This window comes from Xenopus laevis, chromosome 1L (assembly GCF_017654675.1).
Source record: "Xenopus laevis strain J_2021 chromosome 1L, Xenopus_laevis_v10.1, whole genome shotgun sequence".
Lineage (NCBI taxonomy): Eukaryota > Metazoa > Chordata > Amphibia > Anura > Pipidae > Xenopus > Xenopus laevis.
Window position 1 is genome coordinate 102,396,876 of NC_054371.1, and position 26,638 is coordinate 102,423,513.

Sequence of the window (26,638 nt, forward strand, 5' to 3'; positions counted from 1 at the left end):
TTATATGTGCACAGCTGTTATCTTTCCATAGGCTGAAGTACTAATGTAAACAGTGCTACAGCTTATTGAAGAATAGTATTCAGACCACCATGACAGAAGCATTGGGGCAGAAAGACGAGAATCCTTCAAGATTGCCTAGTTTGATGCCAGAAGTTTCAGTTCTGTTTTGTAAATGGAGTTATAAAATTTCCTTCAAATGCTGCAAAATCAGTAGTGTTTAGTAGATTTTATAATTCTTAAAAAAAACAACCCAAAAAGGTGCAAAAACTAAAATGGAATAATATTGAAATAAATTTGAGACAGAGTCTGTTTAAACATTTTATTCTGATGGTTGTTGTATTTTGGAAAAATTTGCTTTTTTTTACATTGTAAATAATTCATGTTTGCCATTCTTCTTTATCTATTAATTTATAAGGGAATACATATATGATGTCTGCCAATGTAATCACTTTATAGTTAAGGAGTCATATATCTAAAAAGTCCTTCACTGTGTGTACACATTCATAACATTATGGGGGTTATTTATCAAGGTCAGAATTTATCTGAGTATTTCTAAGTTAGAAATCCAAGCAACTCCGATTGCCCGAATGGACCTTATTTATGAAGAAAAAAATAGGGTCGGGCTAACTTCAGAGCTGTCCCCGAAAACTCAGAATTGTTTGTGGTTTCTGTGCAAAAAACTAAGAAATCTACGAACAAATTTTAGTTTTCTGAGTTTTTGCTCAGAAACCACAAACTCATTGGATATTGGTATGGACATCAGCGCAGACACTGGGACCTTCCCCATTGATTTATATAGGACCTCGAGAGCTTTTAGATGGCGGGGGTTTCGGATTCTGAGTTTTTAGACAATCGGACTTTAATAAATTATGAAAAATTCAGTTTTTTTTCCCCTCCGAAAACCAAGAATTATTCAAGATTTGGATATTCGGACCTTGATAAATAACCCCCTATATATATTTATGACACACTTCAACTGACAAAGGTCAGCAATGCGCTGGCTTAAAAATAACTCACATGACAAAAATACTGGGAATGAAAAGACATCCAAAAATAGATTGAGTTCAACAGGGTCCCTGCACTCATGATCTTTGTGTAACTGCCACTTAAAACTGTATTTGAATATTTAAAGATCTTGAGTAATTTAAACAAAGACATCTTATTTATTTGAAATGGATCGCAAATGTTCCCAAAACACTAGCCCTATTATAAAGGGTTCATTGAAATCTATTAATTCAGCCCCTTAAACCAAAATAAATCTGCTTCTATACAATCAAACCAAATGATCTGCAAAAGGCTGCATATACGGTAAGCATTGCATCTATATACTACTTTACTTTTGCAGCTGCCACTGTGCATTTATGCTTTGTATGCTTTCTGAGACAAGAGAAAAACAATGAGCAGAGCACCACTGTTTAAGGGATAGGCACAAGTTCGAGGTGCCTCTGAGAAGTATTTTGGGACTTAATTTGTGGGACCCTTAGGACTATAGGTTTTGGCATTGTTGGTATGATTACAAGACATTACAGTAAAGCAGTAGTAGTTATAATGATATGGTAAAAAAAAAGTATATCGGGAACATAAATGTGAAGAGCGCTTCACAACCACATTGTTTTTGGAACATGCAAACGGGGCATTTGGCACTTTGAGGTGTAGAAATATGTGGTATATATTGTCCAAAAGTAGCTGCACTCACATATACATAATCAAATTCAGGGTACTTATAGCTAATAAATATATTACATATAGCACCCATGTGTTATGTTTAATTTGAAGAAATATTTACGTGTGTGTGCTTGTATGTGTATAACACACATACACACAAACCCAAACACGCATACACTGATTGTTTGCCACTAAGCTAATCAATACACTCAATGTTTGTACTTCTCAATTCTGGCCCAACCCAATGCTGTTTAGCATTATAATAACATCTTTATTAAATATAACATAGAATGAAAGTAAAACACAAAATATCATCGTAGCCAACAGAAGATTTTATAATGAAAAAATAGCAGCATTTTAACTGTAACAGCTGGTACTAAACCCAAGATGATAGCCTAATAGTATAACAATGTCAGAACTTATATTACCATGATTTTTACCCGGGCTAGTCTACACTGGAGATTTTGGCTGGAAATATAAACAGATTTCATGGGAGTATTTTCCCTGTGTACAAAATGTTTTAACAGTCTTTCCTACAACATGACTGAATACAAGATACATACAGATGAAGCCACTTTGGTTTGTGTGTTTGACACTTGTCCAAGTGTAAAATTCCCCATATACACATTGGATAAGCAAAAGTAGAGGCACATATATCAAGGGTCGAATTTCATTTTTTGTGAGGTTTTTTTAAACTCACATGTATTCGATTTTATTTGAAATTTGAATATTCAATTATTTCTTAAAAAAAAAAACAAACAAATATGTAAAAACTCTGCCTGACAAAACTCGATTAGATTTTTTTCCACCGAAAAAAACTTGAATGTCAGGAAGGCTGCAAACATCTTCAAATTGGTCACCGGACCTCTCTCAGTGATTTATACATTGAATTCGGCAGGTTTTAGGTGGCGAATAGTCTAATTTGAATTCTTAAAGGGCCAGACTTTGTTAAATCTTGAAAATCGAATTCGACGTTTTTTAAAAACTCAAATCGAGTTTGGATAATTCCCTAGTTGAATTTGACCATAAAAAAAAATTGTACATCAGAATTTTCAAATCAACCCTTAATAAATATTCCCCTTAATGCTACTTTATGTGACTTGCCAACATGTTTCTGGGGTATAGAACACTGCACAATTTTCTTTCCATGCCAAAGTAGCATTTTAATATGCTTTTCTAGCCTGAAAAAATAAAAACCCTTCGTAGAGAAGGATTAAATAGATTCAACACATATTACTTCAATCAAACAAATACGTTTATGGCACTAAATCACCAGTGTAGCGTATCCCTTACAGAGCATTTATTGTATGCCTAGTCCTTATAGTATGGTACATATAATGTTTAAGCATTCTAGTTATGCCAGCTGTGAACAGGAGAAATATGAATTTTTATCAGTTTAGTTACATACAAATATTGCAAAATGCATAGGAAAATACTTGCAGTAGTATTGCTTTTCAATTTGTAACATGATGAAGTGTAACAAAACAGTTTGTAATGTAAATAGTCCAGAGGTTAGTAACAAATGTAGATGTCTAAAAGCCAAGTACAAAACATAGAAAACAGAGGGTTAATGTGACCCCCCTCCCCCAATGGATATTTAAGCCTTCACAAAATAAGATAAGTAGCAGTCAGCACACTACATCTGCAACTTGCACCACACTTCAGGTTCCTTCTATTTAATACTAAGGCAGTTCCATCCTCAGTGATTTTGTCTATATTGTTTATTTTTTATATTGAGGCAATAGAGAAAAAATAATGACAATGTTTTAAAGGGAAAGAAAAACAACACATTTTGTTCTGTTATGTAAAATAAAAGTCTGCAGAACGGTGAACTTTTTTTTATTTAAATAAGCCTATTAAGTTGATATAAGCTTTGTACAAATCTGATAGGAGAAAGGACAGAGCTTCACTCCATTTTCATAATTATAAATGATCAATACAGAACTGAATAACCTACATTCAACATTATGCTCTATATTATGGTAGCAAAAGTGCTAAATACTATGTACTACTGGTCTATAATGTTCCTGATATGAATTTAAAAAGTTAGTGAATGTACTTTGAAGGCCACTGCTTCACTAAAAAATATGGCACGCTGAATAGAGGATTTTACATTTCAAACTAGTATAGCTCATTTTATATCACTGCTGTTTTTCCAGTCATTGCCAAGTAGTTTATTTTATATTTGCTAAAAATGATGTACTCAATATAATTTCAACATATCAGTGTGTTAAGAGCTGCTCTATATGTTCTTACTTTGCATCATTACAGCTCTAACTGGTGCAAGATTAGCCAAGCTTGAAACATAAATATAATCAGAGCAAGAAGCCCCGCATTCTCAAATATTCCCCAACAGATAAGATTTTCAATGATTCATCTTTTATTTCATAAATCAAATTAAACTGGATATCTTTGATGTTACAAATGGCAAATATAAGAACCAAAATGTTGTATTGCTTGTTATAGACTATGCAGGGAAATCCTTTGATATGTCAAATACAAACTCCCGTCAAGCAAACTCCATCCTCTCTTTGGTACATCCTATATTCTTATTCCAAAGCATTAAAGGGAAATGCACCAATATTTACATATTACAGTTGAAATTACAGTATGATACATAAAAATGTAATTATATGCTGATTTTTCAAAAGGCAATTTCGTTTGTTTTCCGGTATCTCTATTTAGCATACAGACCATCACAAACTTCAATACAACTTTACAAAAAATATATGAATGATACCTTCTGTACCTCGCTTAGAGTGGACTTGAGCTTTTATATTCCACACCATTTTCAAGATTAAAAAAAAATAACCCTCACAAAAATATTACATTATATACAGCTTTTATCTAGATAAAAAAAAAAGTCTAGGCAATTACTCCCATCCCAAATGATAATACTCTGGTAGTGTTACCTACTATATGAATATATATATTTATCTTAAATAGTAGTAATGAGCCACATTGCACCATGTCACCAATATGACATATTATATACAGCAGATAGAATAGTTACACCAAGATGATGCTTTGATGAGTAAATTGGGCTTGTCTGTTCTTATTCCTCATAGGTTGGGCTTCAAAGCAGACATTCCAAAATATTGCTGTAGCGCTAGGTGCTTTACATTATGCACTAAACTTTTGCATTTGTAGTTAATAGATGTCAAACATATGGAAGAATGCCATACTGAAGGATTGCCATGACTCCTGCACTGAATAAACCAGCTACTGGGACTGTGACAAACCAGGCTAAAAAGATGTTGCGGAATAAACGCCAATCAACAGCTTTACGTGAACGAATCCACCCCACAGCAACCACGGATCCAACCTACATAAAGCAACAGTTGGGTGGGAGAGGGAAAAAAGGGAGAAATATTTAGTAAAAAACTTACAAAGCTTTACAGACTTTGTAATGTAATGATTCATCTGTCAAAAGAGACCACTCCATTTTAATAGGAAAAAGGATGTGGCTACATGTGCCAGATGCTTCAATAGTCTGTTTCATCTTTAAGATAATGCTATGAGAAAACTAAAATGTTAGCTATATAATTATCATGAAACATGGGTATTGTTTAGTTGTGGCATTGATTAAATATTACATCTAAAAATTGTGTTTATTAAAAAACATTATTAACAGTGCTAACGATTATAATGAGCATGGAAGCTAATGCAAATAAACTTTTAACAGGTACAATTTATTTCTTATTTAGAAATGATTAGAAATACGGATTAGTTCAAGAAGCACTATAAGCCTGTTAAAGTAATTAGAACATAAAAATATATTAGACATAATTGATGTCATCGAAGTTTTCTGAAAACGAACAAATGCATTTTGCCTTCAAATATTTCATTTTACAGAACGTAAAACAATTCTGTATATAATAATAATACTTCATAGTGAATGCCAATTCTAAGAAACCGACCAGGACACACCTTAAAAGAGTGAACAGCTGATTTTGTCATTTCTTAAGACAAAAGAAGAAAAGCACAACATTTTGCGAGTGTTAAACCCATCACCAACCTAATTAAGGAAAACCCATGCTCCAAGTTGTTCTTTCCTAAATTAGTCTTACTAAATAAGGTTTTTTTTTTTTACCATTTAAGGTGCTTACAGGTGGTTTCTGTGAAGTGGTCAGTATGGTGTAGTTGGTACATAGCATACTGGCCTTAATTTTTTACCCTCTTATGATTATTAAAGGAAAACAAAAGCTTTAACAAGAATCTGGCTAGAAATACTATACTTTATATACTGAATTTGATAGCACAGCACATGTTGTGTCCTCTTGGTTGCTTAGGGATTGTCTCATATCATGAAAACATTAGCACAAAGTGACGTTAATCCTGGCACAGTCACTGATGCTACAGGGCCGAGTATTAATTATTTCAGATGAAGAATGCACCAAAAGGACAACGTAGTTAAAGGCCAGTTTTCTCTGGTCCAGTAAACCACAGTAACCAGTTTGATACATGCTGTAATTATTTTAAAAGCTCATTACAGTTTGGTTGGGGTGGGTTACTGGTTCACATCTTTGCCCTAGTAACCACAACCCCCGTCCACTATCAGCCTAGGGCTTTAGTGCCTAAAATGAAAAATAAGCAGGTCCTGGTAGTTGACTAAGCTTCAATTACCACATTTTCTCCCCATAAGTAGGTGGGAATTCCAAGTTATAATTAAAAAAAATACTATTAAAATAAAAATAAATTAAAGAAGAACCTAAACTCAAAGGATTAATCTGGAAGTACTACACCTTATGGATATATGTATCAGCCCAAGGCCAACACCTCCCCACCCTGTGGATACGCAGACAGAAGTGGTGCGTGTGCCCCCCACCATCAAACCCTAGGCTTGTGTCTATTCTAGCTACCCCCAAGTTCCTGCCCTGAATCTGTTCCCAATGTCACCTCAAGGAGATTTGCCGAGGTAGAACTAATATTTATTACTTTATTATGTACACCCAAGGGGTTTGTGAGGTTTTTTTTATATCTCTGATGAACACAACTCTAATGCTTGCTAATTTAAGAAAAAACTTGAATCAGTGTAGTTTGGGTGAAAAACTCAAATACTCGAATTGAGCGAAAAAAAAACCTAAAAAACTAGAGTTTTTGGTAAAACCCACTAAAAAAACTCGAACATCATGAAGGCTATTAACATCTTCAAATGGAGCAAGGGACCTCTGCCATTGACTTCTACTTGACCTTGAAAGGTTTTATATGGTGTATTTTTGGATTAGAGCTATTTCCAGCTTCAGGGTATAACACATTTAGAAAAATGTAAGGTTTTTTAAGAAAAAAAAAATCAAGTTTTTTTAAACACAAAGTTTATTTTTACTTAAAAATACCCTTGAAAACACAATTTTTTTGTGGGAAAAACTTCAAGAGTGTAACTTTGGAGTCCATGCTATCTCACTTATCTGGACCTCATAGCTACTGACCAATCAGAATTGGACATATCAACTATTATCAGTCTCTAGGTTAAAAGAATGGTTAAGGTTTAGTCAGAGAGTTCTCTGGAGTGAGCATGCAGTAGGACACAGATGCCACACCTACTGGAAGGACAAGAATAAGCGAGGGGTTAGATGTAACATATCCACATTTGTTATCATCATTAAATATCCGTTATATATTCTATGTAGATTTAGTGTTGTTTTGTATGTTATTTTATTGTCTGTTATTACTGTAGATGTGTCAATAGATTTAGTTATATAAATGTATATTTTGATTGAACTCTCTTTTATTAATGAATCCTCATAACCAGGAATAATTATGTACATATGTATATGAGAATATACATATGTACATAAATATAACATTGGGCAACACCCACAGTAGGCAATCTTTTTTTTGCTGATTTGCAAGACATGCTCTTGGCTATGATCAGTTACTTGAACTTAGGGACTGCCCAGATTGCCAGTTTGTCAAGATCGTGTTGCAAGGATGCCACATCCTGGATGGAATTAATTGGGCTGGATAGTTTTGTGTCATCTGCAAACACTGATACATTGCTTACAATACCCTACCCTAAGTCATTAATGAACAAGTTGAATAAAAGTGGACTCAATACCAAGCCCTAAGGGACCCCACTAAGAACCTTACTCCAAGTAGAGAATTAATTAATTCAATACCATTAACAACCACCCTCTGTATCCGATCCTGTAGCCAGTTTCCTATCCACGTGCAAACGACTTCATTAAGCCCAACCAACAGACCTTCGTTTAGCAAGCAGTCGTTTGTGGGGCACAGTATCAAACGCTTTGGCAAAATCCAAGTAGATCACATCTACTGCCCCCCCACTGTTAAGCATCTTACTTACCTCATCATAAAAAGCAATCAAATTTGTCTGACATGACCTATCCTTCATAAAGCCATGCTGATTGCTGCTCATGATGCCATTGACCAAGACAAAATTTTGAATGTGATCCCTTAACAAGCCTTCAAATAATTTGCCCACCACAGATGTCAAATTTACTGGCCTATAATTGCAGGGCTGAGATCGTAATCCATTTTGAAATATTGGAATAACATCAGCTTTTCTCCAATCCATAGGCACCATACCAGATGTAAGTAAATCTAAGAAAATCAGAAATAGGGGCTGGTCTAAAACTGAACTAAGCTCTCTTAGAACCCGGGGGTGTATGCCATCAGGCCCTGGAGCCTTGTTTACATGAATTTTTATTAAAGCTTTATGAATCATATCCTGAGTCAGCCACTGACTAGATTGAGCTGAGCCATTAGTGCAGCTATAAAGTGAGCCTGGGAACTCAGACTCCTCTATTGTATACACTGAAGTAAATAACTGATTTAACACATTTGCCTTTTCTGTATCTGTTACAACCATACTGGTACCATTATTTAATGGAGCAACACTCTCAAACCTAACGTTTTTCAATTCCAGTTGAAAACTTTGAAGACATGGATAATTATTGTTTAAGGGCTGCTGATCCTCTGCACTGGTACAGTAATTTCAGAATTTTTAGCCATACACATGTTAAAGCTTTAGTTTTCTTTTAATAACCTATGAGAGAGGGAAAACCCTAAAGGAATTTCAGAGAATTAAAGATTAAATATTAATTGAAGGCAAATGCAATAATCATCATTGAGAATATTCGGTCTAAATTACATCTAATTGGATTTTTGTTTCTGTGATAGCGCTGCAAACCATAATACCTTGCAATGAGTAGAGCTTATGGGTATACCCACATTAGAGGAAACTAGTACAGTAATCGCACACATTACTTCAATGCAAAATCCACTGTGAAAGAAAGATAAAATACAGAAATAGTTTGAAGGGTGAAAGTTACACACAGGAAACCAAGTGCCACGCATGCATAAGTAAATGGCGGATGGCTAAAGAGAATGCAGCTTTTTAGTGTCTTCAGATCAATGTAGTAGCAAGAATAGGATTAAACTGAACCCTGCTCTCAGAATGAAATTTATTGTTAAAAACCTGCCCCGACATTACTTATCGTGCATATTTTAGATGCAGGGACTATTCAGGGCCAACATCTACAAAATATTCTTTGTAAAAAAGTTTGTTGTAAGATAGCAGCAAATGATTTAGTAATATTCCTCCTGAGAACAAGTTTCTTATCAGTCACTCCTAATGACATACTGCAGCCACTAAATTGATCTGAACAGCAGAAAAAGAAAATGGACAGTCCTGACAATCCCAGCTGCAGCCACATGGCAAACGCATACCTTGCAGTGTGTGGTACTGATAGGGAGTCCAATATTGGAAGCTACCACAACTGTGAACGCTGAAGCCAACTCAATAGTGAATCCACTGCAGGGAGCATAAGAAAACACTTTATAGTCATGTTCTGAAAAAGTCACCCTGCTTTATCGTGTGTTATGTTCTTACAGTGAAATGATTCACTGAGCATTATCATTGGGTGACAGGATGCTTCATGAAAAAAATGTGAATGGAAAACACCTACAATATACGGATAAATACTTGTACCAAACATTGTATTTTTTGCATTACAATGATGACGATGAGCAGGTAGATCACACGACTTTGAACACTAGGACTAACATTAACACTTTACTCACAGTCAGAAGTCTTATCCTGACCGTCTGAAAACTGTATTAACTGATTGGCTTATTTACCAATGCATTTTAACACAATGCAAATCTATGGCGAAGACGTTCATTCATTAAACTTTTATGTCATTTTAAAGTAGTGTTCAAAAAAAAACAAAAAAAACAAAAAAAAACATTTTTATCAAGAAGTAATAATAAACAGCATTGTTGCGATAAAGTAGATAAAATGTTTTGTAAAAACAGTGAAGCAAATTAAGGATCTAGCACAGGGGCGTCCAAACTTTTTCCAATGAGGGCCAGATTTGGTGAGGTGAAAATGTGCGGGGGCCAACATTCAGCCAGACATTCTTTGAACCATTAACATCATTTAACTCATTTAAACAAGGAATCACGTAGCTGTAGCAGTGATATTTGGGCATATTAGTGGAATGATCTGCCACTTGGTCTATACTGCTGCCTGTGTGCTGAAGGTGTTAGCAATAGACACGTACTGGCACGTAGTGACACGCCACTCACTTTAGTTTACTGTACTGGCATGTCAGTACGTCTATTGACACATTCAGCCTACGTGCCAGTATGTGTCTACTGCTAACACTTTCAGCACACAGGCAGCAGTATAGACCAAGTGGCAGATCATTTTGCTAATGTGTCCAAATATTACTGCTACAGCTACGCGATTCCTTATTGCACTATGCTGGTGGGCCACATTATTATTAATTTCATGAAGGAGGCTGAGGGCCGGTGTAAATTTGAAAAAGGGCCGCAATTGGCCCCCGGGCCATACTTTGGACATGCCTGATCTAGCATCTTGTACACAAAAACAGCACACCTGAAGCTTCCTATAGGTACCTAGCTGCTGACACATGTGACACTTACACACTTATCCCTGAGATTACTAAACTTTTGTAGAGAATGTAAAGGTGGTGTTTAGTGGTCAGAGAAACAGAAGAGAGGCTTGTTACTAGTATTCACTGTTTACTGAGTATTCACTGCCAGCTAGGTCTATCACAAACTTTGACTGCTAAATAAAATCTTATATTCACTCAATAGCCTAAATCAGACACTGGTGACATTTGCTTTAAGCCCCTTAAGGGTTAGTCCACACAAGCAGATTCGGGGAGATTTAGTCGCCTGGCGACTAATCGCCTCTTCTTCTAGGCAACAATTCCCCGAACTGCCTTAGCGTGTCTTCCCATCCGCTATAATGAAAAGTCGCCTGCGCTAAAGCACAAACGACGCTTTGTTTTCCGAAGTCGCCTCACAAGGAAACTTCGGGCGACTTCGGAAAAGGAAGCACCTCGTGTGCTTTAGCGACTTTTCATTGTAGCGGAAGGGAAGACTCGCAAAGGCAGTTCAGGGAGATTGTCGCACAGAAGAAGAGGCGATTAGTCACCAGGCGACTAAATCTCCCCGAATCTGCTCGTGTGGACTAACCCTAAAGGAGAACTTAACCCTTAATGTGCATGCGCCCGAAAGTCATGGAAGTTGTCAAAGTGAAGGACCCGAAGATTATCGAAGTGCTGGAAGATGGCGCCTGTGAACTCTGATGCCCTGAAGCTGCACCGAGGGGTAAGTAAAGAGTTAGGGGCATTTACCAGGGGTAGCAGCTAGGCAGGGGGGAGCAGGAAAGGGGGTCTATGTAGGGTAGGGTTTTTTTTTCATTAAGGGTTTAGGTCTCCTATAATGAAGTCCCAAAATGTATTCTACACAGAGTTATACCGATACATTGAAACCTAATTGATTAAGGCATATTTTTTTGTTGTTCCAAGAATATCTGAGGTAGCTAAAAACATTCATTGCAGCTCTCATTCTAATTACCCTACAGGCTGGGCAGTATGTAAAATTCTCCCAAGATCTGGCCCTTAAGGGTTCTCCCCCTTAGGGGGAGCTCTGTTCAGAAACTGCTGACTTAGAGTAACCAATACTACTCCTTTAAGTGATTATATAGAAGTTGTTTTAGAAATCAAGGACAATTCTTTTTACCTGGAGGGTGTAATTGGGGTAAGGTCTTTTCCCATGGTCTGAATTACTCTTCGACCCCATACCCAGAGGCCAGCGCAGATGCCAACTCCTCCATATAACAACAACCAGACAGGGGTAGAGGCTTCTTGCATTACTCCTCCTTGTTGATAAATCAGCCACAAAGCAACAAGTGGTCCAATAGCATTGCTGTAATGTTAGAAATATTACTTATCAATAATGCACAAGATTTTGCAACTCTTTTCTCAGTGAGAAATAAAAAGTTTATGAAACTAATTACACATATTCAGAAAGTATTTGTTTATACCTTTGCTTTATTGTAAGTTCCTATCTTGAGCCAAAATCTGCAATTCTTTGCTCTCCAATACTGGCAGTATCTACCCAATTCCCAGCTACTAAAATGGTCATTCGTGCCCTTATCCTATCCTGCTTAGATTACTGCAACCTGCTACTAACCAGCCATTCTCCCCATCAGTCTTACACTCTACTGCTAGACAAATTCAGTAGAGTGGGGCAGTGGTTAGCATTGCTCCCTTGCAACACTCGGGTCCCATGTTGGATTTCACCATACTGAAATTGTAGACCTTACAAGTCAAGTTCCTCTTTAATTTCAATTTCCAAAAATCTGAAGGTCCAATGAGTATCTGTACAAACAATTATATGCAAATATAAAAATCATAGGACAGCACAGACACTGCATCGAGTCTGGTGAAGGAGGTGGAAGCATTAAGTAACAGAGGAAAACATCCACCATTAAGAGTCCTTCCCCGCCATGGTCTGAAAGACTGTCCTGCAAAGAAGAAGTGCCTACTCCTAGCTGGCATAAAAAGCCAGACTGTAGTTGGAGATGATCACAAGGACAAAGCCATTTGGGTGAGGGTTCCCTGGTCAGATGAAACAAAAATATATATATAGTCTACTTATATATAGTCTACTTATATATATTTACCTTCTAAACTAACATATGACAAGATTTATGAGACTCACCCCTTTCAAATAGCTCCCAACTATACTACCCAAAATGACTTACTATAACAAGGAAGTAGATGATCTGTACAACGGGGCAATGGACATGGCTGCTATATGTACTGTTTATGTATCTTGCGCTGTAACCAATGCAACATGTTTTTCTTGTTAAATGCCTGCTTTTCTTTCAGTAAGAAAAATCTAAGTTGAAAAAAAAAAAGAACTTTTGGCCATAATAATCATCAGAGTGTATGGTGGAAGAAGGGTGGGGCCTTTAACCCTAGGAACATCACTGAAACTATTAAGCATGGGGGGGGGGAAGTAGCATGATGCTGTGGGGGGCATTTTGTTGAAAAAGGGTACATTTCAGACAAGAGATGGTATCATGAGGAAGGATGCTTATGCAGAAATTCTGAAGCTACACCGTAAGACATCAGACAAAACCATGAACCTTGGTTCCAACCTTGTCTGCAAGCAAGAAAACCATCCAAAGCATACCTTTAAAGGTGGTTTAAATACAACAAAGTAAAATCATTGGGGTTACCATAACAAAGCCAATATGTGAATCCCTCCAACAGTGTGCTGAATGAATTAAAAAAGCTTGTAAACTAAGGAGGCCCACAAATCCGACTGACTTACAACAGTTCTGTCAGGAGGAATGGGTAAAAATTCCAACAAAATAGTGCGAGAAGCTTGCTTAGTGCTAGCCTAAGCATTTGATGCAAGTTAAGCAATTAGAAGGCAATGCCACGAAATACTAGCAAAAAGCATGTAAACTTTTGACCCACAAGAAATCAGATATGATATAGAACAGTTGAAATAAGTTGGCCTCTATGCTATTACTTTGAAATGGCCTCATGTAGAAATAATGTAGATGCCATATTTGACTAAACACAGTCAATGTATGGTACAAAAGTATGGTAACAAAAGTGATGTTAGGTATACTGTATATAATACATACATAGATTTCCATGGTAAGTAATAATTTGAGGAATTCATACCTAACATCATTTCCACCATGGGCAAAGGATCCAAAACAAGCTGTCAAAATCTGGAGAAAGTGAAAAAGGAGGTGGACTTGTGACTTGTCCTTCTCTTCCTTGTCCTCTTCCAGGGAGTCATCTTGAGGTGGATTTGGGTCAGCTAGTTCAGCAGCAAGCTTCATCTCTACACCTCCTTCTTCTGCTTCAATTTCTGCTTCAGCAACTGCATTGCAGTAACTTGAATAGCTATCATAGCGTAAACGTTTTTTGGAGAAAGATACTGTATCTCCAACTAGCTTTTCGCTATCTTCTGGCATAGCTATATCAGATGACTTAAAAGTTGAATGTACTGGCACACCACAAATAGCAGCAGTGTAACAAGTGTAGCTGTTGTTGCGCCTCAGTATCCGGTAATTATTTTCAGGGGCCGAGCGATCAATTTTTACCCTGTCAAGATGTATATTGTGCAGTAAGTCCTTGTACAGCCCAGAATCCTTATGCACGGTGTGATACACATGAGCATCACTTTTCACTGTGTGCCCATCAAAATTAAATGTACCGTTGGAAAAAGGGGATCGAATGGACCCATTTGTCATTGAAGCGGCTCTTCCTAGACAAGCAAAAATCAAATGTTGTTACTAAATGAAAATGAGAATTGATTCTATACCCTTTGGAAAGATATATCATCAATAGTACTAAAATAAAGCACTGGGAAAAGATAAGCATCAATTTGGCATATACTAAACCCAATTTATTAGGTGCACATTATACTTATAAAATATAGCATCATATCATACCTAAAAGCATAGAACCATAACTCCTCTCTCTCTTTAACTACCCATTATAGTGTCCAATTGCATTTTTGATCAGTCAAAAAATTATTGGTTCATTTTGGCCATATTTAGATTAAGATCCATGAACTTCACAATGGCATCTGGGTAGTTTGGATGGCAGAACAGGTTTGGGGTCAAACCGTGTGTGACTGGGCAAGTCTACATTATATTTATAAGCAAACCATGCTTAAAACATTTGCACATCCTGTTAACAAGTGTATGGAAGGTATGGTTATAACTGGTGCACAAAAATGCTAGCACAGAGGCTGTGCAACATAACACAAAGAGACACATTGTTGCAACTGGCCTGTACATAAATAAACATCATAATCACGACCAATGCAGAATGCAAGAAACTGTGTTTACTCAGTGTTTACCCTCACATACAGAGCAATGTTCTCTAAGTCGAGCATTGGAGAAATATAATAACCCCTGGAGTGATTTAATAACCCCATCTATGCTATACCATTCACAGGAAAGTTTAAAATATCTTTTGCTCCAGTGAGGTTGGATTTACTACTCTAAACTTGTCTAAACCTCATTATTCCTGCTCCTTTGCCTGGCACTATGGCAGAAATTTAAGATTACAATGTTGGTAACATAAGCCCAACATAAAATAACATAGCAGATAAGGCACATAAGTCATCAGCCCACCAAGTTCAACCTAAGTGAAACCTATATAACTGATAATTTATCCAGCGAAATCTTCAACTTTGCACTAAAGGCTAATGTACTTTTTCACTTTATTAAAGGGCTTTGAACACCTTATTGAATCGATTTAGCATATCTGAGAGTACAACAGCCCCAAGGGAAGCATTCCCAACAGATCATTTCTTTAAGGCTGCAGTGTTACAAGTAGAGCACTTCTATCAGTCATGATAACTTATGTTGCACAGTCTACTCAGAGACCTATCAATGAGAACACCTCTGACTATAGCAGTAAAATTCTTACCATAGGGCACTCTAGTGTTTCCATTTGATACAGACTCAGAAGAAACAGCTGCATCTGGGGAAGAGCTTGTGAGAGGTAGCACACTTTCATCATTTCCTTTTGCACCAGGCAATTCTTTAAATACAGAAGTGTCTTCATCTTGAATTTTATCAAGACTTTCCTCTGAGATACGCGACAATGCTCCTTCTTTCTTCAGTCGACCTGTGTAAACAACAAATCGCAAATATAATAACGTTTTCATGGGAATCTGATAATGCTACAGTAAAGAAAATCTGCGCACAATATACAATATCAAGTTTGGGAAAACTAATATGAATTTTTTTTCAAAAAATTGCATGTGCGAATTACACACACAATGTACATAGTCTTTCATTTCCAAAAGCAGTCAATGGAAAAAGCACTATATATGTGAAATACTAACTAATATCAATATGCAGTCATGTTTAAAATTTTGGGCATCCCTGGTCATGTTTTGAAGGCTCAAGTTAACAAACCAGCCTTTGCAGGAAACACACCTTCACATGGTGCATCACAAATTTTAATACACCATCATTTACTGAATTTCACTAAAAAAAATTAAATGTGTGCATACAATTTTGGGCACTGTGTCTGTCTTTTGGCAGCAGCTTCAATTTCTTTCTTGTACCCAGCTGCAAATCTTTCCCTTTTTGCTTGAATTTATCCTACTTTTCTTTGCAAAATGCTTCTTAATGGGTTAGTTCCCCTTCAAGCTGACTTTTAGTATTTTATAGCAATTATTCAACTGGCCTTCATTTTTTTATAGTTTTTGAATTATTTAACTTTTTCTTATTTTTTTCCTAGCAGCCCTATGATTATACTTTGTGACATGACAATTTTATAACAATATTTATTTTTTATTTTATTTGGACCCGAGCAAACAGATATCTATTGAAATTCCAAATGGGAGAGCTGCTGAACAAAAAGCTAAATAATTCAAAAACACAAATAATCAAACATGAAGACCAGTTGCAAAATGTCTCAATATCACAGACTATATTATACTAAAAGTTACAAGTTTCACAGAAATTCAAGAATATCCCATCTACAAATACTAAATATGAAATTTTGTCCAGCCTCAAAATAAGTCTGAAATCATCACATAAACACAGACAATAATAATATAATAATAATAAACATACTTGCTATTTTCTTTTTCATCCATGGGCAAACAAAGAACCAAACTACTAGCGCAAAGACGATGGCAATGCCTACTGACAGCAGAGCAGTGGCCCACACTGGAAAGGTTTGCAGTCCTAGCACTATGAAAAGAAGGTGGAAAAAAAGAAACATTAATGGAAAACAGAGCCCTGCAGAGAACTTTACAGACACAATATAATTGGTATTTAAAATAAAACTTCATACTGTATATTTCTATATGTAATTTTGGCTACTGCAGTGCCAGTGGTGATACTTACGATATTAAAGCCTCATGGAGAAGCCAATTAATACATCTGTTTAATCTACAACAGGTATGTGAATAAAACAGAATTTACATTTTAGTTGTTACTTACAGGGGGCTCCAGTAAACAAAATAGAAAAAACATTAATTCCTATCGTAGCAGCATAAAATACTGGAAGAGCTTTAAGTCCATTGGGCACAGGATCCTCCTGAAAAATATTAATGCAAAATATTATTAAAAAGTATGAAAAAATATCTGCAGTTCAATAGAACATATCTGAATACATTTTACTGCAATATAGAATTCCAGTTAAAAAGTATTTTATAGATAAAAATGCATTTATTTGTTGTTCTCCATTTGTTGTTGATTTTTCATTACATTTTGTTCCCCAGGAAGATCTAATACAGAAAAAGAGCAGGCCAAACTTTAGATCTGACAGATATCTTGGCTACTGATCATAATAAAACATACTGTACTTGCCAGCACCTTCAATTTATTGTAAACTTACTCCTCTTGGTTAATATATGTCATACTCCATTCCATGAACAGTAAAACTCTGCTGTTATCTGGTATATCAACATGTTATGCTTTGCATTCCTACAGTCTTCAATCAGTTCAATTACTCGGATGCTTTAGCACATTAAAGGAAAACTATACCCCCAGAACAATGTAGGTCTCTATAAAAATAAATTGCATAAAATAGCTCATATGTAAAACCCTGCTTCATGTAAATAAACCATTTTCATAATAACGTACTTTTTTAATACTATGTGCTATTGGGTAATCATAAGTAGAAAATAAGGGCTGTCCCCTGGGATTCATGGTGCACACAAACAATGAGCCAATTAACAGACAGTGTTGTGTCTTTTGCTTCCACACTTCTTCCTGTTACAGTTAGAGCTGCAGTATTTCTGGTCAGGTGATCTCTGAGGCAGCACAGAGGCCATCACGAAATGGTGGTTTAAGACAAGAGATGTTAAAAAGCAATATTTACTTAAATATATATATATATATATATATATATATATATATATATATATATATATATATATATATATATATATATATATATATACACATACACCAGTTTGGTAAGATTCCTTAATATGCCACTTAATTTGATACAAACTATCCTTTGCTTAAGTATTCAATTTGTGGGTATAGTTTTCCTTTAAACGAGAAGGAAAGCTACAGAGGCATTTTTTTGCCAATAGATTATATGCAATAGTGCAAGCTGGAATGCTATATTTATGTAGAATGTTTTACCGTACAGTGCTTCTTTTGACAGAACAGCACTACTTTGAGGGTTTACTGGTATATTTAGGTCGACCTTTCTGATAAGGCTTACTTAGTTTTAACCTTTCCTACTCCTTTAAGAAGGGAAGTTAAAACAAATTAATGAATGGACTGAAATTGCATTCATCTGGTTCTCATGATAGGATGTTCTATATCCTAAGGGGCCTCACAAAACAATATGCGCCTAAATGTAGTAGCATGTTTTTTCTTTGCACATATTTCGAAGTTCTGAAGGTGTCTCAACCATGTCTCAAAGACATTTGGCTAACTCTTTAGTAATAACTTAAAGAGATGGAAATCTTTGTAAAGTGCAAAAAGTGGTTTATTTTGGAAGCTTAATCAGAGGTAAAAATAAAAAACACCCACAGTTTTGGAAATACCACTGCATAGTACAATAAAGTACACTACGATTAAATAAGTGTCTAAGTGTTAGGATTACCTTTATAACATATATACATGTCTTACAATATGTGGATTTACCTTATTCAAGATGAAAAACTTTATCATCAAAAACAGTGCACCAGACATCAGACCCGACAACAGTGGTGAAATGAACCAGGAGGCAACTAGACCATAAAATTGAGAGTAGAGTCGTTAGGAAACATACCATGATACATTTTCCTTCTGAGTGCACACCAGTGTGCTAGATATTAGGGAGAAATCACTGCTCATAAATACTTTTTTTTAACCCCTACCACAAAACAAATGTAGATATGGGGAAAATATTCAGATCATGACAGTACTTTCAGCTTTGTCTTTCTCCTGAGATAACTGTAAGCTTCGGTCAGATAAAAAATCATCAGTGCATTTGTTATACATCTGATCAAACAGCCAAAACAAAACAGTGAATATTAATAAAGAATCTCTTGATTAAAATTATTTATGGTACAGGTATAGGATCCCTTTATCCGGAAACCCAATATCCAGAAAGCTCCGAATTACGGAATGGCTGTCTCCCATAGACTCCATTTTATCCAAATAATCCAAATTTTGAAAAATGATTTCTATGGATGCACCAAATCCAGGATTCGGCCTTTTTCAGCAGGATTCGGCCGAATACTTCTGTCCCTCCAAACCAAATTTGCATACGCAAATTAGGGGCGGAGAGGGAAATTGCGTGACTTTTTGTCACAAAACAAGGAAGTAGAAAATTTTTCCCCTTTCCACCCTTAATTTGCATATGCAAATTAGGATTTGGATTGGTATTCGGCCGAATCCTTCGTTAAGGATTCGGGGGTTCGGCCAAATCCAAAATAGTGGATTCGGTGCATCCCTAATGATTTCCTTTTTCTCTATAATAATAAAACAGTAGCTTGTACTTGATCCCAACTAAGATATAATTAATCCTTATTGGAAGCAAAACCAGCCTATTGGCTTTATTTAATGTTTCAATTAATTTCTAGTAGACTTAAGGCATGAAGACCCAAATTACAGAACGATCCATTATCCGGAAAACCCCAGGTCCCGAGCATTCTGGATAACGGGTCCCATACCTGTACAAACTTGAGGGTGTCAAACAGTGTAAGTGTTTTAATGCTTTTATATGCCTTTTATATGCAGGAGTACATTTTCAATCGATGGTTGACACTTGTAGCCTGTGATGCTTAGTCTACATGAAAAGGACAAAAGCTGTGTGAAGTGAACAGCCACATTTATATTACTTCTTTTGGAAGATATTAATTTACATTAACGGTAAATAAATAAAGTGTATACAGAAAGAAAATAAAATTATTCTAACTACACTAAAAAGGAGAAAAAAACCCTAGTATTTGAACAATTCTGATAAGAAAATACACTTGACAATCCATACTCCTGTAAAGATGTTTGGAAACTACAAACATTTTGCTGCAAATAAGAACCATGTTGTAATGATGGAGTTTGCATTCTGAGATATAAAAAAAAACAAAGCTTTAAGACAATGTCCATTCCAATAAAACTGCAAAGCAATTAAGTTACCTTACAGTTCTAAAAGTCATGTTTCAAACAAGCAAAGATGGGATAGAAATTTGTACAATCTGCAAATAATAAAATATCTTTAACAGATCAAAGTTAAGTCATGGGCATCATTATTTTAATTATTTCAAAACATTGCCAGTACATACAAGTGAATGATAAAGATTCTAGAAATCAAAAAGTATTTACAAACTAACACTTTCCCACCTTTATTAATAAAAATATAGACTATATTTCTTTCAACATTTCCACATACCCTCACTCATAAAAGATAATGTCAATTACCAATCTTGACAAGCTGCATCCACTGAACACTATGTGCACCAACTGCAACAAGTGAGAAGCCAATAGTTGCGCCAACGATGCAGTGGGTGCCAGAGACTGGAAGTTTCAAGAAAGATGCAATCAGCTGCCAAACAGCAGAACCTGTAATAAAAACAAAATATATACCATGTTTTCTACAAAGTCTACAATATTCTCCTTAGCTTTATCTCAATTATTTTGTGCTACCCCTTAACCCAAAAAGATTGTGTTTTCCTAGAAGTAATAAAATTATATATGTTTGAAAAATAGTACAGGAGTGAGGTAAATCAAGATAAGAAAATAATGCATGTGAATTCAAGAATAATATACTACTACCGATATGAGATATATTATCCAGAAAGCTCAGACAAATGGGAAGACCCTCTCCCACACACTCAATTTGAATCAAATAGATACATTTTTTAAAAAAAGTATTGCCTTTCCCTTTGTAATAATAAAAAAGTGCATCTTGTACTTGATTCCAACTAAGATATTTTGCAGGCAAAATAATCCTATTGGGTTTAGTTAGGGGCAGATTTACTAAACTCGAGTGAGGGTTCAAATTTAAAAAACTTCGAATTTCGAAGTAAAGTTTTGGGTACTTCGACCATCGAATAGGCTATATTCGACCATTCGACTTTGATTCGAACGATTCGAAGTAAAAATCGTTCGACTTTTCGATAATCAAAGTACTGTCTCTTTAAAAAAAACTTTGACTTCATACTTCGCCAAATTAAAGCTAGCGAAGTGCAATGTAAGCCTATGGGGAACTTCCAGAGCACTTTTCTACGTTTTTTTTGGCGAATACAAATCCTTTGATCGATCGCTAAAAATCGTTCAATCGAACGATTTTTATTCAACCGCAGGATTGCCAAATTTGTTGAAAAAATTTCGAATTCGATATTCAAAGTTTTTTAATTCGATGGTCGAATTTCGAAGTTTTTTTGTACTTCGAAATTTGACCCTTGATAAATCTGCCCCTTAATGCTAAATCATTTTTTAGTAGACTTAAGCTATGGAGATCCAATGCAATGCTGCACTGCGAGTTTGTCGCTACAATCTTGTAAGTGTAAATGTATTACTTAATAAAACTTATGTAACTGTACTACACCTGGGAGCGCTCCCTTCTTTTAATTGACAAATTTTTGATCAGTTTGACCAACCTATGAAGAGGTTGCACTTACTGGGTTATTAGCAACCAAGGCTGAGGCAATATATCACGTATTGAATCTGTTGCTTTGGGACTTGAAACCTGATTCCAGGACTGTGTTTTGCACAGGTGTTTCTGTATTAATATAGCATTAACACTCGACTTGCCCTGAAGCATACCCTTTTATTCTATTTTTATGGTCATCCAAATAGTGGTCCAGAGCATTTTGGATAACAGATTCAATACCCATATTACAATATAGGTATATAGTAGGTTTGTTTAAAGAAAGCATTAAGAAAGCATGAAGTCAGAACAGCAAAGAAAATTCAGGAGAATGCAAAAACCATAGTGAAGCAAAAAAGAAAAATGGGCATAACATAAATGGGAAGGCTAAGAGAACAGAATGTGAGAAGATAGGGAAGGATACAACTGAAGGGTGGGTGGAGAAGCCAAAATAAAAAGGTGAAAAATATGGAAAGTAAAAGTTAAGAGAAAACCAGGTGTTGCCACTACCCACTAGTGGCAATAAACACTTTAAGCACCATTAAAGAAGCACTACGATAATAACAGGCCAGCTAGCAGTTATAACCACAACCAGTGTGACTTTTTATTCTCAAAATCATCATATTATTAGTACAAAACAATGTGGGCCAGTTAATCCATTAAGGTCATAGGTACACATGATAATTGAATAGTTCTGTCGATGGACAACAAAATACTTGGATTTTCTCTCTATCAATCTGAACAGCAATCACAGTTCCACTCATGTGTCAGGAGATTGTTGCTTGGAAATGCTTTCACATTTTCAAACTCTGCATGAGCCTGTGCTCTAAATCACCAAGTTAACAACACTTGTAATGACTACGTGTTACTGGTGCAAATTTACTACAACCTGGGGAAGAAGTGCACTAAGAGGCAAAAGGGCATGTGCCCAAGTGTTCATTCAGCCAGCACCCAGGTACAGATTACCCTCTAAAAAGATAAAACCCTTCTGAAAGTAGGAGGGGCACTAGCTTTGAGGAAATAGCATCACCATTACAATTCATGTTAGTAAAAAAAAAAAAGGAAATTTAATACAAAAAAATCATATGACTTCAGAAAGCCTAAGACTGACAGATATGAGATATTCCCAAAAACAAGTTCAAAACAAGATAATATTCAATGCTGTTAGTTCAACAAAAGATGCAGCTTTGGGGGAAAAAAGCAACTGAGCAATTGTCTTCTCTTCATCTGCTGTAGGTCATCACAAAGGGTCATAAGTAGGGGGTATGCTGTTGGGAAACACCAGGATACTATTGAAAGGCACATGTTATAAATGGATGCTGTTTCTTAAATTGTTGTATTGATGATGTTGTGCTGAGTCACATACAGCTCAGGGGCTCATGCAGATATACAACATATACATTAACTGTGATGTTAACAAATGCAATGCAATCTTTTTCAAAGACAAGACATACAGTCTTTATTTGTGTATGTAAAAAAGATTAATTTAAAGTATGGCCATGAGGACATATAGCATAAAACTACTAATATCAAGCCAAGTTTGGTTTAGAATTCAAATACTCATTATTTTACCACCTCTATGCTAATGACACTCAGATCTTTCTCTCCTCCCAGAACTCCTAACTCGGGTCTCCTCCTGTCCGCTATCTCTACTTGGATGTCGCAACGCTACCTTAAAATTAACCTCTCTTAAATGGAAATGGTTCTCTTTCCTCCAACTAACACCATTAACATTCCGGAAGTATCCATCATAGCTAACAATTCCACTATCACCCCATCTCGCCAGGCCCGGTGCCTTGGGGTTATCCTAGATTCTGCCCTGTCCTTCACTCCTCATATCCAGTCACTTATTAAATCATGTCACTTCCACCTAAGGAACCAAAATATGATCACCAAAGATGCTGCCAAAATTCTTATTCACTCGTCATATCACGTTTAGACTACTGTACCTCTCTTTTAATTGGCCTTCCCCTCCAGAGACTGTCACTTCTCCAGTCCATAATGAACACAGGCACGAGGATCATAAACCTAAGCAACCACTGCTTCTTTGCCATGCCATTCTGCCAATCCCTACACTTGCTTCCACTACCTTTCAGAATAAAATTCAAATTAATGACCCTGACATTTAAAGAACTTCATAACTCCCGCCCCACCCTACATCTCTGAACTCATCTCTATATACTCACCCAATAGCTTACTACGCTCCTCTACTGACCTACTCAACTCTTCTCTCATTACCTCCTCACATGCTCGCATTCAAGACTTTGCAAGGGCTGCATCCCTCCTCTGGAATTCTCTCCCACGGTCTGTCCAACTTTCTCCCAACCTTTCTGCTTTCAAAAGATCTCTTAAAACATTTAGAGAAGCCTATCCTCAGTCTGCTTAACTACCAAATGCAATACCACATACAGTACTACATCTCTAACTCACTTAATTCTGATCCTGCCCACTTCCACACCTTGTGCCTTATTCCCTTTAGACTGTAAGCTCTTTTGCACAGGGCCTTCCTCACCTTTTGTACCGGTATTGGTTGTGATGTATGTAACTCCATATGTTCTATGTATGTAATTAATGTGATTTAGTTGTATAAACACATTTACTTTACAGCACTGTGAAATAAGCTGGAGCATATGTTAATAATAATTCTAAGCTCCACTAGTTTGATACTGTGACTCACTAGAATGGCTCAGTTACCTACGACAGATTACTTCCAGTTAATGTTTAGGATGGTCTGCTGGGCTCATACTTTAAAAATTGCTCCTTTATTAAAAAAATTCTATTTGCATAAATTATCAACAAAATACATTGGTGGCGCGATTTCGGCCTGTAGAAACTTAAAGGGGTGGTTCACCTTTACATTAACTTTTAGTATTTGCCTTCTTCTTCTGACTCTTTCCAGCTTTCAAATGGGGGTCACTGACCCCATCTTAAAACAAATGCTCTGTAAGGCTAAAAATGTTTAGTTATTGCTACTTTTTATTCCTCATCTTTCTATTCAGGCCTCTTCTATTAATATTTCAGTCTCTTATTCAAATCAGTGTATGGTTGCTAGGGTATTTTGGTCCCTAACAAGCAGATTGTTGAAATTACAAACTGGAGAGCTGCTGAATAAGAAGCTAAATAAGTAAAAAGAACACAAATAATAAAAAAATGTAAATCAATTGCAAATTGTATCAGAGTATCCCTCTCTATATCAAACAACCCCTTTAAACTGCTAAATAAAACACAAAACCATTTTATTTCCTGAAATTAAAAAAACACAAAAAAAAACACATAACACAAAAAAAAAACAACTTACCAACCATCGCACTAACTTCTCCAGCCATGAGTAGGTCCACTGTGTTGTTGTAGAGGTTTACATCAATAATTCCTTTTCGGATGGTTTCTCCTACTTTAGCTCCAAGTAAAACAGAACCAATTGTTTCAAAAATTGAAGCCAATATGCAGGCCTGCCGTAATGTTACCACACCAGACCCCACAGCTGTGCCAAATGAATTGGCCACATCATTTGCACCAACTGAAAAGGCCAAGACAAAAGCAATAATAAAGCCAACAATAACCATCCACAAGTACTCGTCCAGAACCATTTTGCTGTATTTCTTGGGTCACAAAGAAAAATAATTAAAAGGTAAAAGAAAGAGAAAATTAAATGGACTGGGCTCGAGGGACAAATATGTGCCAGGCAGAGCAGTGGAAACAATGATGAGCTCTATCTGGAAATTGCTGGTTAGTTTTAAAAGAATGAACAAACAGCTAACTGAGGATTTTCAAAGTACTGTCAATAAAGTTCCTTTGGTTATGTTCAGTCAGCTGTAAAACACATTCCATATTTTTTCTCCCAAATGTGTAAGCCCAGTGTTTTTTCAGTCCTGTAAAAGAATGGAAATGAAACAATTTATTTCAAATGAAAAGTAACAATATGTTATGTCACAAAAACAAAAAAAAAACATAATATATATATATATATATATATATATATATATATATATATTCATTAAGAACTGTATATCTTAAGTCCAAATAAAAGTTAAGGCAAGATACTGAATGGAGTTTAAGGGAAAATGTTGTAGGCATGCATACAAAACTGTTGAAATACAGTAAATATCCTGTTGTACCAGCACTTTTTTATACCAGCACAAAGAAGCAATAGCAACATAAAGGTTTTTTATTATTTATCCTAGGCTTTTACTACAAATAGGTTTGACAAAGGCTGCAAGTAATTCACACAGGCCCTTTTGAATCCAGGAACTAACACAGTTGATTTTACTGGAAAATTTATTGGAGTCAACACTGTCATGTTATAGGCATGGACTTAACACTGATCGACAGTCACAGGCGAAAGGGTTTTAATCTCTCTGCCGTGTGTGTGTGTGTGTCTTAATCACAACCTGGGTGCTCATGCTTAGAGGGTAAATGCAGGATATGAAATGATGGCACTCGCAGGATTTTAGCAAAAACAGACAAAAAGTGTCAAAAAAAGAAAAGGTTTATTTATCCAACGTTACGGTCCCACACAGGAACCTTTGTCAAGGAAACCTTGACAAAGGTTCCTGTGTGGGACCAAAACGTTGGATAAATAAACCTTTTCTTTTTTTGACACCTTTTGTCTGTTTTTGCTAAAATCCTGTGAGTGCCATCATTTCGTATCTATCTATCTAACAATGAGGAATCCATGAAAAACCATAACCTATAAAATATTGAAATACTAGGTGAATTTTAAAGATTAAAGCTGTAATCACTAAATCACAAAATGTTAGGCACCTTGCCTTTGCTCTGGACAGGCGCCTGCACAGAAGAGTAAAAGCTGAACTGAGCCAAAAAGACGGCATTTTTACTCTATTGTGCATGCACCTTCCTGGGCCCAGAGAAAAGAAAACAGAAGAGGAAGAAGGTTGAGTGAAGGTGAATGGGCTTCTACAGAGATTTCCTAGGCCTGTGCAATTTTCTGCTAACTGGAGCAATGGCCCAGGGTATCAGGTAAGCATTTACAATCACTATTATTAGATTTTAGAATTCCGCACCACTCAGTCATTATACCTATAATTCTTCTTTAGGAAGTTAATGGTAGTTCATTCTAAAATGCCCCACACATTATA

The 26,638-nt window shown here is 36.0% G+C and overlaps 1 protein-coding gene across 3 annotated transcripts in view; it reads right to left on the reverse strand.

Annotated features, from left to right (window-relative positions):
- Window positions 1-305: 305 nt before the first annotated feature.
- Window positions 306-26,638, reverse strand: part of slc20a2.L (solute carrier family 20 (phosphate transporter), member 2 L homeolog) — a 35,751-nt gene continuing 9,418 nt past the window's right edge. Inside the window, exons 2-11 of one of the 3 annotated variants that reach the window (XM_041581879.1) lie at window positions 24,841-25,411; window positions 20,372-20,512; window positions 18,614-18,699; window positions 16,949-17,045; window positions 16,577-16,696; window positions 15,417-15,617; window positions 13,650-14,241; window positions 11,686-11,871; window positions 8,827-8,911; window positions 306-4,990 (exon numbers count right to left, since the gene is read on the reverse strand). In XM_041581879.1, coding sequence (XP_041437813.1) covers window positions 4,826-4,990; window positions 8,827-8,911; window positions 11,686-11,871; window positions 13,650-14,241; window positions 15,417-15,617; window positions 16,577-16,696; window positions 16,949-17,045; window positions 18,614-18,699; window positions 20,372-20,512; window positions 24,841-25,129 — 1,962 coding nt within the window. In that variant the 5' untranslated portion in view covers window positions 25,130-25,411 and the 3' untranslated portion in view covers window positions 306-4,825. 3 annotated transcript variants of the gene reach the window in all.